We start from the raw sequence: 16302 nt of genomic DNA, 5'->3' as shown, positions 1-16302 counted from the left end.
AATGTCTGAACCCAATAAAACATCTTTAGGGTCATTTCCCCTATAGTTGGCGGTGGATCCGCCGGATTTATGTAGAGGTGCAGGCCTCTACATAACTTTGGCGGATCCATCGCTGCTTCCTTGCTGGCTTACATTTAGACCATTTTCTACAACTAAACCAGACATAGAAAATGATGAATGAGACGGCCAGAACCTGGCGCGAGCGGGGAAAAGTCGCATATTGTGGCACAAATGTTAATCTGTGCCAGAAATACTTCTAATATAAGCGTATTTATTGGTAATAAATAGCCCCCATTAATTTTTCACTCCATGTAGTCTACTTCATATCCTGACTCTTAAACCATTTTCTGGACCTTCTACATACATGTTCATTAGTCATTAGTATATGTAAGGTCCTGATCTTTAAAAATAGCACCTGCTTGCACACTCCACAGCCACCGAGTTTCTGCTGTTTTAAATAGCAGACACCCAGGACTAATATCTGTGATTAGCGATAATGCCGATCACAGACATTTAACCTGTCAGATGGTGTGGTCAGTTGAAAATTGAGACCAAATTTATCAAATGTCATATATAGCAAAATAAATGTGACGTAATGCAGGTTTGCAACAGTTTGACAACAACTGCGACCTCTTTACGCCAGTTTGTGGGATAATAGCAGGAAGGACTGACTATGGCCAGCTCTGGAGGAGAGTATGACTTTACAACAAAATGTAGCAATTTCATTACAGCATGAAATGTTTCATGAATTAATGCTTTTCTGGGGTATGCTTATAACTAGTGTTGAGCGAATTAAAGCCAAATAAATTGACTTCAATACGAATTGGTTTGCATAGGTACATAGCCTTTAACTCCTGTTCAATACTTGGATCCATGAATGCACTAGACACGACATATCCAAGGGCTATACCTCTCTTTTTTGGTGTGGTTATCAACCACTACAGTAAATATCCTGTCAATCAGAGAATGGATAGTTGCAGTCACTAGCTCCTGCTGCCAAGTAATCCAGCATCAACCAGCCTCCCTAGCTCTTCAGTCACAGACTTACACATGTAGATAAGTATCCCATACCTACAATGGAGGGAATAATTCTAATCAGTGGGGACCACTGATCATGATAATGGGGTCTTGTGTCTCCCAATATGAAGGGAGCAGCTGCCGCTTCATTCATCTCTATTGGGCTGGAGACAAGCCAAGCCAAGAGTCTATGATATTATAACCTCATAACTTCTTCTCAGTCCCAACAGAAGCACGTCTACCGAGTGTTACAATGTCAAGAGGCAGAGTTGGCTCAGATGGTTTCCACCATGTCCGACAGCTGGAAATTTGAGCAGGTAAAGACCATTGTCATATAATCAGCTGGCAAATAAATGGAAATGAACAACATGGAAATATATGTGGCTGTATCCTCCGTTACTACTACTATGTGCAGTGGGTATACATTTATTCCATATTTACATGGTAGGAATCAGAAGGTTCAAGTACATTAGTGCAAGCCTTGTTAGGTGGCCATCACAAAGTATGACCCCATGTTTTTTTTGCACATTCTAGTAACGGGCACAACACCATAGCACCATTGTCATAATGCATGAGATCGATGTGTGTCACTGTCAACCTTCCTAAGCCAAGTACCTTCTACTCAGGGGCGGATTGGCTATAGACCCTACAGGGAAATTTCCCAGTAGGCCAATGTTCAGGGGGCCTCCCAAACCCTCCTCTTGGCCGCTGGTCAGGTACATAACTATCTGATGTGTTCAGTATTATTTAATGCTGGAAGCATCAGGCATTTATGTACCTGTCCAGCGCCAGGTGCCTTCCTGAATTCAACTGTATCACCGTCCTCAGTATGGTGATAAGGCGCTATTCTATCCTGCCCTGTTACATAGTAACATAGTACATAAGGCCGAAAAAAGACATTTGTCCATCCAGTTCGGCCTGTTATCCTGCAAGTTGATCCAGAGGAAGGAAAAAAAAAAAACTGTGAGGTAGAATCAAATTTTCCCCACTTTAGGGGAATAAAAAATTCCTTCCCGACTCCAATCTGGCAATCAGAATAACTCCCTGGATCAACGACCCCTCTCTAACAGCTATAGCCTGTAATATTATTACACTCCAGAAATACATCCAGGCCCTGTGGTATTTGATTTTGCTGGGGTGGTATTTTGTGCTGCGCAACATAATTACCGACCCCACCTACTTCTTTTGTCCCTTCCCACTTGTGGCTTGTGTTGACCCTGCCTACTTGTGTTGTCCAGACTTCTGTCAGTTCGGACCCACCTACAACATGGGGCCACTTTTAGTTTTTTTCCCAGAGCCACTTTAAGTTCCCAGTCCATTCCTGCTTCTACTCAAATTGAGCAAGATAAAACTTAAAAAAAGGAATATACACAGAGTGCATACGAAGTGTGGGTCCGCCTAAGAAATGCCAATCCTAGGTGTGTTAGTTAGTGAAGAATTACAAAGTAAAAGATAAAAAAACAACATACTTCTGAGTCAGGTAGATACTGGTTTTGAAACGGTATATTAACCACTTACTTTACCAGGGAGTGGTCTACGAGATAAACTCAATACACTCGTACCCTCACCTCCCTCACCGAGATCGCTTGACAGATGTAATGGATTCCCTATCCCAGAGTGTTAAATCAGGGACCTCACAGGATGTAGCATCAGAAGGTTGCTTTATTCCAATTAAAATTAGTTCAACAAACGTATAAAAAATGCCTAGAACAAACTCTGAGGTGACTGAACACACTGGGGAAAATTTGCTAAGGTGATTGCACCTAGTGTATAATGTTGCATCAACCTTTAGAACTATTTATAAAGCAAATTCATCTAAAAGAATAATCCACTGCGCCACACTCGCCTGTTTTGTTTTTCCAGCTCAACGGAGAATGTGGCTTAAGATGCGACAACGAGCGCCAAGGTTTTACCAGAATGTACCACATGTAAAATTAGACAAAAGCGTCTAAAGATGCACCAAATTTATCATCGAGCATGAACCACATGGATAAATTTGGTGAACCCTACAATGCTGTTATTCTGCGTTCACAGTAGCATTAAGAAGTCTGGCAGACTGTTCTGGCAGAGGAACAGCCTGCCGGAGTTCACCAGATCCGGCATAGCCGGATAATACCAGGAAACGCTGGATCATCATTGGCTACAATGGGATCCAACTGGGATCCAGAGGGATTCCGGGCCAAAGGCCAGATTTTGGCCGGACAAAAATTCATGCATGCAAGACTTTTTGTCCGGCTGAAAGCAAGAAACTGGCCAGATCCCTGTCAGGTCACATAGTAGTCAATGGGAATCCGGAGGATCCTGGCATTATCTGGCTATGCTGGATCCGGTGAACTGTGGCAGCCTGTTGTTCCTGTTTCCAAGAGCTGCTGTGAACATAGCATTAGGCAGGATTATAAAATCAGCCCCTTTCTTATACTACACACCTTGACTGCTGCAGAACCTCTTTTTAAGCAGTAAAGTGGCAATTCCTTTGACTTAGAAATTCCATAATCATTTTAGTAATGAAAGTCTCAGCATATGGATATCTCACCATATGGATATTATAATTACATGTCAGATAATCAGGGGGTGACACTGGAGAAGGAACAGAGATCTGCGACAGGGCTGTCTATGGAATGTCATTCATCAGAACGGGATGTTTATACAGATATCATTTACGTCATCAGTGGAAAATTCCACTAACACCTTAAACAAGTAATGAACTTTGTTTGTAAAAACTCTTGGACACTTTGCAATTAAATCTTGTATCTTTACGTTATGTTTATTATACGTTTTGCGGAGTTACGTTGTTCATAGTCATTCGGGCCCAATACTGATTCATAAAGAAGATAATTCAGATCACCATAGTATGAAAATAAGACACATAATATAGATAACAATCTGTGTCAAAATCAACTTGTTGACAGTTTCCAGGCAGCAACAGGAAAGTTTTATCCATAGCAAAAAGATAAAATGATGAAAGAATTAATTAAAGGGGTTGTGTCACCATTAAATGTTACTTCAACAGCCGGTTCCGACCTGAACGTTTTACAGCGCGTTCCTATGCGCTGTAAAATGCTCAACAAGGAGAAACCAATGCTTCCCTATCGGCATGGTTCTCACCTGGGCGTTTTACAGCGCGTACGATCGCGCTGTAAAACGCCCCGTCGCCCAAAGAATTTCAGGAGCTTCTTTGGGGCGTAGTGTCGCGCGTTCCTGTACATAGACTTCCGGGAACGCGCGACAATGGGCGTTTGCTTCTGTCCGACGCGCGATTGTAAACGCCCATACAATCGCGCGTACGTTCAGTACGCTCAGGTCTGAACCCGCCGTTAGGGCTCATGTCCACAGTCGTATTTTCGGTCCACATCCTAGCCACGTTTTTTGCAGATCGGATGTGGACCTGTTCATCTCAATGGGGCCACAAAAGATGAAGACAGAACACCCATGGGCTGTCCGTATCCGTAAGTCTGTTCTGCGGCCCAGCAGAAAAATAGAGCATGTCCTATTCTTGTCCGTTTTGACAAGCATAGGCCATTTCTGCAGGAACAGAAAAAAAATAACGGCAAGCACTCGGCCGGGATCCGTGTTTTGCAGATATGTGATTTGCGGACCATAAAAACGGATACGGTCATGTGCAGGAGCCCTGAAGGGGTTATCCCATGATTAAGGTAAAAAAATGAAAATCAGACAGCATGTAGTACATGACAAGCTCTATCAAACACAACTAGAACCAGTCCTGTACCTCATGTAAATCCGGAGATTCCCCCATTCATTGCTCCAGTTGCTTTGCTAGATTCATATCAAGCTATCAGCTCACGGAGAGTGTCCTTTCTGCTGAAGCTCTCTCCCTCCCTATCACAGCTCAGGAGGCAGTTGAAGGATGAAACTGAGCATGTGCGGCCATCTTAGCGATCAGGACAAAGATTTAAGGAAGAAAGCAAACAGCAGGTGGCGCTATACAGATAGATTTTATTGAATAGCTCAGTGTCTATGCTAAATTTTTTTATTACATACAATTACAAAAGTGTTCAGATCCAGGTGCTGGTTTGAAAACTGTAGAATATTTTTTATGGGACAACCCCTTTAATATAATTCAGCATTAAAAGCTAGTTTTTGTAATTTACTTTGTGTTCCAAAAATGCTCCAGTTGTGAGATATTATCCTTACTTCATTATGATATCGCCCTGTATACTACTGTGCACATCCAACTACTGAGGTTGTCGCACATGTTCAGTTCCATCATTCAACCGTATCTTCTGTTAGAGAGCTGCCGCAGAAAGGTCAAGACTCCCTGGGCTATGATGGGGAGAGAGCTGCAGCAGAAGGGACATGCCCCCTGAGCTGCCAGCCTGAAGAGAATCTAGCAGAGCTATCGGAGCAATGCATGGGGAGATCTCTGGATCCATGTGAGGTACTAGGCTGGTTCTAGCTTTGTTAGAAAATGATCGTCATGTACTATAGGATGTATGATTTTTTTTTTTTTTTACATCAATCGTGGCATAACCCTTTTGAAGGCAACATGGGTAGCGTTTCTGTTTGCTCACTATAATGCCAATGTTTTGACACAATCCATGACATTTTTTAATTTATCGTTATTTTTGTGTTAAAAAAAATATTTCAATTTAAATGTATTTTGGGGTAAATTCTATTATTATGTTTTTAAAAAAAAATCTGAATGCAAAAGAAGTGTTCTCTGGATGGCAATTGTCAATCACACGAATGTGCGCAGCTGCCAGGGCAGTACAATTACAACTCAGGGTGAAAGGAGTTTATTTTTGTCACCATGACACATTTTCATGTTTGCCATTACGTTCCTTACAGCTGGTGAGTGTGGGCTCCCCGTACAGTTACAGTAGTGAAGGACAGCCAGAATTCCTTTGTGTGGTATCCAGAGAGCTCCAGAGCAAGCTGAAAATATGTGGAAGCGAGGCTTGCAGCACAGCACAGGTACCCAGAGGACTATGAATTGTAAAATCTACTAAGGCCTCATGCACACGACCGTTGTGTGCATCCGCGGCCGTTGTTCCGTTTTCCGTTTTTTTTCGCGGACCCATTGACTTTCAATGGGTCCGTGGAAAAATCGGAAAATGCACCGTTTGGCTTCCGCGTCCGTGATCCGTTTTTCCAGTCCGTGAAAAAAATATGACCTGTCCTATTTTTTTCAAGGACAACGGTTCACGGACCCATTCAAGTCAATGGGTCCGTGAAAAATCACGGATGCACACAAGATAGTCATCCGCGTCCGTGATCCGTGATCCGTGTCCGTTTTTCCTATCATTTTCAATACAAACTTGACTTTTTTTTTCACTTTTCATGTCCGTGGATCCTCCAAAAATCAAGGAAGACCCACGGAAGAAAAAACGGACACGGATCACGGAACTACGGAACCTGTTTTTGCTGACCGCAAAAAAAAACGTTCGTGTGCATGAGGCCTAAAAGCTATAGATAGAGCAGAGATGAATTTGTCATGTAAAAATGTAAGCTATGGATTGATGTGTCCTTGACAAATCTGGGTAAGGTTACTTTCACATTAGCGTTTTTTCTTTTCCGGCATAGAGTTCCGTCACAGGGGCTCTATACCGGAAAAGAACTGATCAGGATTATCCCCATGCATTCTGAATGGAGAGCAATCCGTTCAGGATGCATCAGGATGTCTTCAGTTCAGTCATTTTGACTGATCAGGCAAAAGAGAAAACCGTAGCATGCTAGGGTTTTATCTCCGGCCCAAAAAACTGAAGACTTGCCTGAATGCCGGATCCGGAATTTTTTCCATAGGAATGTATTAGTGCCAATAGTGTCAAAATACCGGAATGCCGCAGACCTTTAAAAATGAGGAAAAAATAAATACCGGATCCGTTTTGCCTGATGACACCGGAAAAACTGATCCGGTATTGCAATGCATTTGTCTGACTGATCAGGCATTTTTCAGACTGATCAGGATCCTGATCAGTCTGAAAAATGCCTGATCAGTCAGAAAAAATGACATCCGTTTGCATACAGTTTGCCTGATCAGGCAGTCAGTTTAGGCAACGGAACTGCCTGCCGGAATCAAACAAAGCAAGTGTGAAAGGACCCTTAAATGGTCACTGAGTTTTGCAAAAAATTTTGATATGTCATAGAGATATATTGAAGATGAGCGAATTGATTCTGAACTAATCGGATTCGTTACGGATTTCACAAAAATTCATCTACCAAACGAATCCGAAGTTTTGGCGATTTGCTTCGGACAAATAGCGCAAAAAATGGTGCTCAGCGCAATTTTAATGTGAAAATTGGCAGGGAAAACAAGAGAGAGGATTAAGATGAAGGATCACATGACACTGGGAGGGAGGGTGAGAGAGAGCTTGTCCCGATTGGCTCAGAAGCTAACAGCCTGCAGCCAATCAGGAGGCAGGATTCTAACTGGTCCTTTTACTTTGAAGGAAGAGACACCATTTTGTGTGCAGATTTTATGGCGTATATCTGTCGCAGATTGCAGCACAAAGGTTATTTGCGTCTTAATCTGCGACTTTTCCCCTCTCATGCCAGGTCTGAAAAGGTGGTTTGACGTGGACAAGGAAGGGAGCGGGCTGGCAGGCCCGTCTCATTTATAATTTTCTATGCCTGTTTAAGGCATAGAAAATGTTCTAAATCAACGCCAGAAAGAGAGCTGGCATAGATTTAGACTGGCGGTGGATACACCAAAGTTATGTAGAGGACCAGCGTCTCTACACTTCGGCAGATCCACCACCAGTGCAGGGGTTATTAAACTGCCGGTCTTAATAAGTCTACCATAATTTGGTAGACTTAAGGTTTTATCAGGGAAAGCATAGAGAATTAGAAAGTCAGGGATTGGTCACTCAGAGTTGCGTGTTGTTTCATAAAGCTTGCTGGCAAGTTCTGCATTACAAAATCCTGTATTTGAACAGCCAGTCAGCATTTTTTTTTGTAAAATCCTCAACTTTCTACGGTTCATAGGCTTATTGCCAGCACCTCCAGCATCAATAGCATACATTATGCCACAAATGCAGGGCAATTGTCCCCTTTTTTCAATGTATCTGTCTTTTGTAATTGGGCATTTCAGGATCATTCAGAATCATTATACCCATTTTAGTGAAAGCGTTGTATTACTGCAAGATACCGTGTAGTTATAGCAAAAACATTTTACTGCAAACACTGCTACATTATACCCTTGTTAGTGAACATGTTTTATTACAAAAACTGCATTACTATACATGTTTTAGTGAACACATTTTATAACGTAAAGAGTCTGTGTAGGTACAGCAAAAGCATTTTAGTGCAAACAATGCATCACTATACCCATGTTACTGATTGTGGGTGGCAGTAATAGTGCAAACAGCAGCAGCACCAGTCGTCGAGCCAGTAGTAGTAGAAGTAGTAGTAGTAGTAGCAGCCAGGAAACACAGCCAGCAATCCGAAGGTGTGCAAGCTTAACTCCCATCTGGCCAAGTTGTCTGCATTGCAGTCACTGCTGTACCACTTAGTGGATTCTCCTGCCTTTAAGGAACTGATGCCTCCAAAAAAAGCCATTTCTGCCTTGTACTCTCAAATGGCAGAGAACACGGGCTGCTCCTTACAATTGTCACTGCCTGGCAAGGTGCACGACACCATGGAAATCTGGAGTAGCTTTCATGGCCCACCGGGTCAATGTTTTTCATGACACCTGCAACACAGGAACACAGTAACGAGGCTAGGTCCTATTGACACCTCCACATTTGTGTTGGTCTGGTTCCCACACCAGATGCTTATCTGCCTCCTCCACATCCTACTCAATGGAAATCCTCCTGTCCCAACAAAAGCAGGGCAGAGTGTTGTATCCATTCCCTCTCCCTACTATCAGTTGCCATGCTGTGTTAGAGCTGATAAGCCTGGGCGAGAGTAGCCACACAGCTAATCATTTGCTAAAGTGCATCACGCAGCAAACATCCTGCTGACTGTCTCCCTGCCAACTCCAACTGGGCAATGTGGTTAGTGACAATGGCAGGAACATTGTGGCTGCGCTACATTTGAGGGAAATAACACATGCTCCCTGCTTGGCGCATGTAATCAATTTAGTGGAGCAATGCATTTTTGAAAAACTACTGTGGCTTGCAGAGTGTGTTGGCCTTGTCCAATTGACTGTCCTTGCACTTCAACCATTCTTATGTGGCAGCAACATAACAGTCTACTATTCCTGCCATTGCACAATGGATCTTCTTCTGCTTCCCAAGCTCAGTAAGCAGCATCTGATTAAGGGTCCAGTCTAACGTCCGCAAAATGGGTCCGCATCCGTTCCGCAATTTTGTGCAGACCCATTAATTTTCAATCGGGCCACAAAAGATGCGGACAGCACACAGTGTGCTGTCCGCAACCGCACTTCCGTTCCGCGGCCCTGCAAAAAAATAGAACATGTCCTATTCTTGTCCGCAGCCGTGGACAAGAAAATGCATTTCTATTATAGTGCCGGCCATGTGCGGTCCGCAAAATGCAGAACGCACATGGCCGGTGACTGTATTTTGCGGATCCGCAGTTGCGGACATGTGAATGGACCCTTACTGAGCAAGTGCTAAGTCACTGACACTAAGCGCTGGATCGAGAACACAATGGGGGAGTACAGAGATCACAGGGGTGTTGTGCTAGGGCCAGTGCTCTTAGCTCTATGGCCAGCCTCTTGGTGCTCCAAATAAGTAATTTACATAAATATAAAAATGAATATATTTCAGCAACTATTAACCCTATAGAGAAAAGAAATACATTGTTTTACTCAGCATGATTAACCCTACCAGGCAATATGCCTGCTTTAGGCCTGTTTCACATATTAGCACAGCAGTATTTGTCCGACCGATTCTCTGCTAGAGATGTCCCGAACTATTCGCCGGCGAACAGTTCCCAGTGAACATCGCTTGTTCGCGTTCGCCGCGGCGGGCGAACATATGCGATGTTCGGTCTGCCCCCTATACGTCATCATTAAGCAAACTTTGACCCTGTACCTCACAGTCAGCAGACACATTCCAGCCAATCAGCATACCCTCCCTCCCAGACCCTCCCACCTCCTATCAAAAAGCAAGGACAGCATCCATCTTAGATTTATTCTGAAGCGGCAGTGTTACTTAGAGCAGGGAGAGTGCTGCTGCTGCTGCTAAATTAATAGGGAAATCGTTAGCTAGGCCAGTGTTCTGTGTCCACTCCAGTCCTCAAAGACTCATCTGCTGTAAGGACAGCGTCCTGACAGCACCCCAAAAATCCCTTTTTAGGGCTAGTACATCAGTCTGCTTTTATTTATTTTTTCTATATATACGCTCACCTAAAGAATTATTAGGAACACCATACTAATACGGTGTTGGACCCCCTTTTGCCTTCAGAACTGCCTTAATTCTACATGGCATTGATTCAACAAGGTGCTGATAGCATTCTTTAGAAATGTTGGCCCATATTGATAGGATAGCATCTTGCAGTTGATGGAGATTTGAGGGATGCACATCCAGGGCACGAAGCTCCCGTTCCACCACATCCCAAAGATGCTCTATTGGGTTGAGATCTGGTGACTGTGGGGGCAATTTTAGTACAGTGAACTCTTTGTCATGTTCAAGAAACCAATTTGAAATGATTCGAGCTTTGTGACATGGTGCATTATCCTGCTGGAAGTAGCCATCAGATGATGGATACATGTTCTCATTCTGTTTACGCCAAATTCGGACTCTACCATTTGAATGTCTTAACAGAAATCGAGACTCATCAGACCAGGCAACATTTTTCCAGTCTTCAACAGTCCAATTTTGGTGAGCTCGTGCAAATTGTAGCCTCTTTTTCCTATTTGTAGTGGAAATGAGTGGTACCCGGTGGGGTCTTCTGCTGTTGTAGCCCATCCGCCTCAAGGTTGTGCGTGTTGTGGCTTCACAAATGCTTTGCTGCATACCTCGGTTGTAACGAGTGGTTATTTCAGTCACCATTGCTCTTCTATCAGCTTGAATCAGTCGGCCCATTCTCCTCTGACCTCTAGCATCCACAAGGCATTTTTTCCCACAGGACTGCCGCATACTGGATGTTTTTCCCTTTTCACACCATTCTTTGTAAACCCTAGAAATGGTTGTGCGTGAAAATCCCAGTAACTGAGCAGATTGTGATATACTCAGACCGGCCCGTCTGGCACCAACAACCATGCCACGCTCAAAATTGCTTAAATCACCTTTCTTTCCCATTCTGACATTCAGTTTGGAGTTCAGGAGATTGTCTTGGCCAGGACCACACCCCTAAATGCATTGAAGCAACTGCCATGTAATTGGTTGAATAGATAATTGCATTAATGAGAAATAGAACAGGTGTTCCTAATAATTCCTTAGGTGAGTGTATATATTGCAGTTGCCTGCCCGTGTGTGAGAGGCCACAGGCCCACAGACTGTACTGTGAGCACACCACTCATATCGGTTGGCACAGTACCTTGCAGATAAAAGTCCTAAAAAATTTTCTCTGTAATATAATTGCAGTTGCCTGCCAGTGTGTGTCAGGCCCACTGACTGTACTGTGCCCACCACTCATATCGGGTGGCACAGTACATTGCACGGCGCACGCGCAGTGCCCCAAATTGGAAGTAAGAGGACCGACCAATCATCTTTTTCCATCTCCTGGTTCCTAAAATCTATTACATACACCGGCCCCTGATAGGGGACATAACAGGGATTAAACTGATAGGAATAGACTACTTAACACACCACTCATATAGGGTGGCACAGTACATTGCACGGCGCATGCGCAGTGCCCCAAATTGTAAGTATGAGGACCGACCAACCATCTTTTTCCATCTCCCGGTTCTCCCGCTTCTCCCTAAAATCTATTCCATACACGGCCCCTGATAGGGGACAAAACAGAGATTAAACTGGTAAGAACAGATTTCTTTAATTTAAAAAAAGAGGACAGCCTCTGCGGAGCTGGGTATTTTTTGGCCGCGTTACTGAACGCTCATGCACAATGGCTGTAGGCTCATGCGTCCTTTTGCGGAGGTGACAAACTTGGTCAGTCAAACCCAAGGCAACATCATCGACCTCATCCCATATGCGTTTTTTCTAGAGCATGCCCTGCAAAGAGTGCTGGATCAGGCCGTAGATGAACATGAAGAGGAAGAGTTGTGGTCACCATCACCACCAGAAGCAGCCTTGTCGTCGTCGATTGCTGGACCTGCGGCAACGCAGAGAGAGGAGTCTGAAGAAGAGGAGTCAGAGGAGGAAGGTGACTTTGAGGAGGTGGAAGACCAACCACAGCAGGCATCCCAGGGGGCTTGTTGTCACCTTTCGGGGACCCTTGGTGTTGTACGTGGCTGGGTGGAGGAATAGACCTTCAATGACATCAGTGAGGACAAGGAACGGGACATGGCTAGCTTGGTATCCAACCTTGTGCAAATGGGGAGTTTGCGGTTGTTTACGGTGCGTTAAACAGGGAGTTTGGTCTGTCAGAGTTTGGTCTGTCACTGTGAAGCGGGCGTAACCCTTACACAACCTGATCGATACAACATCATACCTGATGTTTTAAAGCACGTTATTCCAAACAATTTCGGAATGTTAGGTGATTTATGCCCTTTATGGATTAAAACCCGACTCTGTGTCAACTACGTAATTTTCCATGGGAGTTTTGCCATGGATCCCCCTCCGGCATGCCACAGTCCAGGTGTTAGTCCCCTTGAAACAACTTTTTCATCACTACAGTGGCCAGAAAGAGTCCCTGTGGGTTGTAAAATTCGCCTGCCTATTGAAGTCTATGGCGGTTCGCCCGGTTCACCCGTTCGCAAACATTTGCAGAAATTCGTGTTCGCCGTTCGCGAACGGAAAATTTTATGTTCGCGACCGGATCTCCACCGATTATCATTATAGTGAATGGGGCCAGACGGCTATGCAGAGAGATGCGGTAGGCTGTTCCCTGCTGAAACACACTGAATCTCAAAACGCATATGTGAAACAGGCTTTATATTAGGGTTGATCATGCTGACAGATGCTCTTTAAAATGTAATAGAGAGGCATATTTTGGGGGAGATTTATCAAAACTGGTACAAAGAAAAATTGGATCAGCTGTCCATAGTGACCAATCATATTACAGCTCTGATTCTTTAGAAGCCCTTTAGACAATGAAAGCAGCAAACTGATTGGTTGTTTTGGGTAAATACTCCACTTTTTCCTTGTCCTAGTTTTCATGAATCCCTCTCTTTGTGTGTTTAAAAGGGGTTATCTATACCAGAAGGATTTCAGCTGTCATACTGTTCAGTGTTGGAAGAGCCCTTTAAGAAGGGTTTTTTAACTACACGTGTCTTTCCTTCACAGAGTTTTAATATTGAACAGGATGAAGAGGATGTGTTAAACCCAGACTATATTGTCTTGCAGGAGAGGGAGAGAGAAAGCAGACCTTAACGCCAGTGAGTTTTCCACGTAGACTTATGCATCTGACACCATGGGCTACTGTACATTCATGAAGCTGTCTGAATGGAAAGCAACCAATCACCATACAGCTTTCATTGCTTATAGTGCTGTTAAAAAATAAAAGCTGCACTGTAATTGGTTGATATGGGCACCAAAGACAGTTTTAGACAGTTTCACAAATCTCCCTCATTTGTTACATTCCATTCCCTCCATAACGTCTATCCAGTATCTTCCATCCCTTTGTCTCCTTTAGAGATGATTGACTTTGTGAGAGGCGTATTTCACCCATACAAGACAATGGAGACTGAACATGGCTATTTGGATTTCACATCTCTAGTCTTGCCTTTGTTACCATATGGTTAGGTCTATGGGCAGTGTCGGACTGGGTTTCCTGGAGCCCACCAGAAGAAATTATTCTTGAGGTCCACCCCCTATATCATCAAAAAAGTTTTGAATCAAACAAATACACCCTAATGATTGTCTCCAAAGGCAGCTAAATGTTTTTGTTTCCTGGATCTTTGGGGCCCATTATGGCATCAGAGCTTAGGTCCACCAGAGGATCCTCTGGTTCTCTGGTAGGCCAGTCCAACCCCACCTATGGGCCTTGGCCACTAATCTAGACCACCATCAGTTTCTCATTTTGTGTTAACATCTTCATTTTGTGTTAACATCTTCTCACCTGCATTTTCCTCTTTCTTTCAGACATTATCCTCAATGGTCATTGCTCCACAGTCCTCTATTGTCAATGAATACCTCAAATAAAGCAGATTTTTTCCACACCAGTCTATCTTCATGTTTATTTAAAGGCTGCCATGCAAGCACGTGATATGCACAATATGTACTACATTACACCTACATTGCGCTCTCTACAAGCAAACGATCAGGAGTTTTTTTTTTTTTTTAGTTTTTTTTTTTATATCTTATGCTTCCAAAGGTGTCCTTGAAGGTTCTCATTTACCTAGGTTGGGGTCAGCAACCTTCACCACTCTAGCTGCTGCAAAACTACAACTCCCGGCATGCACACTTGCTTGGCTGTTCTTATAACTCCCATAGCAGTGAATGGAGCATTCTGGGAGGTGTAATTTCAGTGTACAGCTGGAGTGCAGGAGGTTGCTGATTCTTGATCGAGGTCACGATACATTGGTAGTAATAAGTCAGAGCATCTGGACTATTTTTTCTTGAAGATGTTCGTCTAGTCATCCAACTGGCTTTCTCAATTCTGTTCTAATCAAGACGGATGACTAGCGAAACATCTCCAAGCATCTTTGTATGCTTAGGAAGTTAGGAGTCATACAGGCGGTCTTACTCATTGACTGCTATCTTTGTATGCTTAGTCACTGAGTAGAATCGCCCACATGACTCCTTAGGTCAGAATTAGAAGCGGTTTAAAGGACCTTATATGGGATTATGGGTTACAAACTGCTATGCTTACCAGATAGGTCAGCCAGATGGCAGAACTTTTTTTTTTTTCTAAAATACCCCTCTGTTCCGGCGATGTGTCCCCTGCTGTTTTTGGCGCCTCATATGTTAATTCAGAGCATCGGTACAGGGAGCGCGGTCCAATGGCAGCGGAGTGCATCATAGCCAGGGAGAAAAAACTGCTCACCTTCTCCCTGGCTGTGACGCTCTCCGCTGCGATTGGACAGCGCTACAGCAAGGAAAGGAGACGCCCATTGAGAAACATGGCTGTCTACTCCTCCCTGTACAGGTACTCTAAATTAACATATGAGGCGCCAAAAACACCGGGGGACACAGTGCCAGAACAGAGGAGTATCTTAGAAAAAAAAAGTGCTGGCATCTGTAGGGGCCTCCCTATCTGGTAGGCATAGCAATTTGTAACCCATAATCCCATGAAAGGTCCTCTTTAAATGAACAAATTTGCCGAATCTTTTCCTATAAAAACTATATATATCAGCTCAGCTCTTCCAGCTTGCACTGCATTTTCATGGTGGCTGTATACGTCCACACGAGGCATTTACACTGTGGATTTTCCACTGTGGAATTGCAGATGGAAAATCCATAGATTTTTACAGTAGAAGCAAACTGGGTGAGATTTAAAGGGCATCTGTCAGCAGATTTGTACCTACGACACTGGCTGACCTGTTACATGTGCGCTTGGCAGCTGAAGTCATCTGTGTTGGTCCCATGTTCATATGTGCCTGCATTGCTGAGAAAAATAATGTTTTAATATATGCAAATGAGCCTCTAGGAGCAACAGGGGCGTTGTCATTACACCTAGAGTCTCCGCTCTCTCTGCAACTGCCACGTCCTCTCCACTTTGATTGACAGGGCCAGGCAGTGAACATCATCACACCTGACCCTGTCAATCAAAGTGGAGAGGACGCCGCAGTTGCAGAAAGAGAGCGGAGACTCTAGGTGTAACGGTAACGCCCTCGTTGCTCCTAGAGGCTAATTTGCATATATTAAAACTTTATTTTTCTCAGCAATGCGGACGCATATGAACATGGGACCAACACAGATGACTTCAGCTGCCAAGTGCACATGCAACAGGGCGGCCAGTTTCATAGGTACAAATCTGCTGACAGATGCCCTTTAAGCAAATCTCATCCACATGCTGTGTAAAAAATATGAATTGACATGCGTTGTAGATTTTAAGTCAATGGCATGTCCATATATGCTGCTGATTTCCACTGTGGATCTGATCCTCGTGCAGATTCGTCACAGATTTTTCCATGGATGTGCAGCAAAATCCATTCCAGATTTGTCCTCTGGAAGACGTACCCTAAAACATCACTCAGCTTCAGGAAATCCTCTTTATGTGTGCTTTAGATTCAGTTTCCCATCTTCTCACCCTACACAAGTCTCTTAATAATATACACTGCTCAAAAAAATAAAGCGAACACAAAAATAACACATCCTAGATCTGAGTTAATTAAATATTCTTCTGAAATACTTTGTT

General features: G+C 43.7%; 1 protein-coding gene across 2 annotated transcripts in view; it reads left to right on the top strand.

Moving 5' to 3' along the window:
* Positions 1–14928, top strand: part of KCTD17 (potassium channel tetramerization domain containing 17) — a 38100-nt gene extending 23172 nt beyond the window's left edge. The window contains exons 4-7 of one of the 2 annotated variants that reach the window (XM_040407538.1): positions 1239–1334; positions 5824–5949; positions 13287–13378; positions 14085–14926. In XM_040407538.1, coding sequence (XP_040263472.1) covers positions 1239–1334; positions 5824–5949; positions 13287–13373 — 309 coding nt within the window. In that variant the 3' untranslated portion in view covers positions 13374–13378; positions 14085–14926. Of the gene's footprint in view, positions 1–1238; positions 1335–5823; positions 5950–13286; positions 13379–14084 lie in introns of both variants that reach the window. The other variant, XM_040407539.1, reaches the window with a different exon arrangement.
* The last annotated feature ends 1374 nt before the right edge of the window (positions 14929–16302 follow it).

This window comes from Bufo bufo, chromosome 9 (assembly GCF_905171765.1).
Source record: "Bufo bufo chromosome 9, aBufBuf1.1, whole genome shotgun sequence".
NCBI lineage: Eukaryota > Metazoa > Chordata > Amphibia > Anura > Bufonidae > Bufo > Bufo bufo.
The sequence above is the reverse complement of the archived record's forward strand: the minus strand, read 5'-3'. Positions and strand labels throughout refer to the sequence as shown.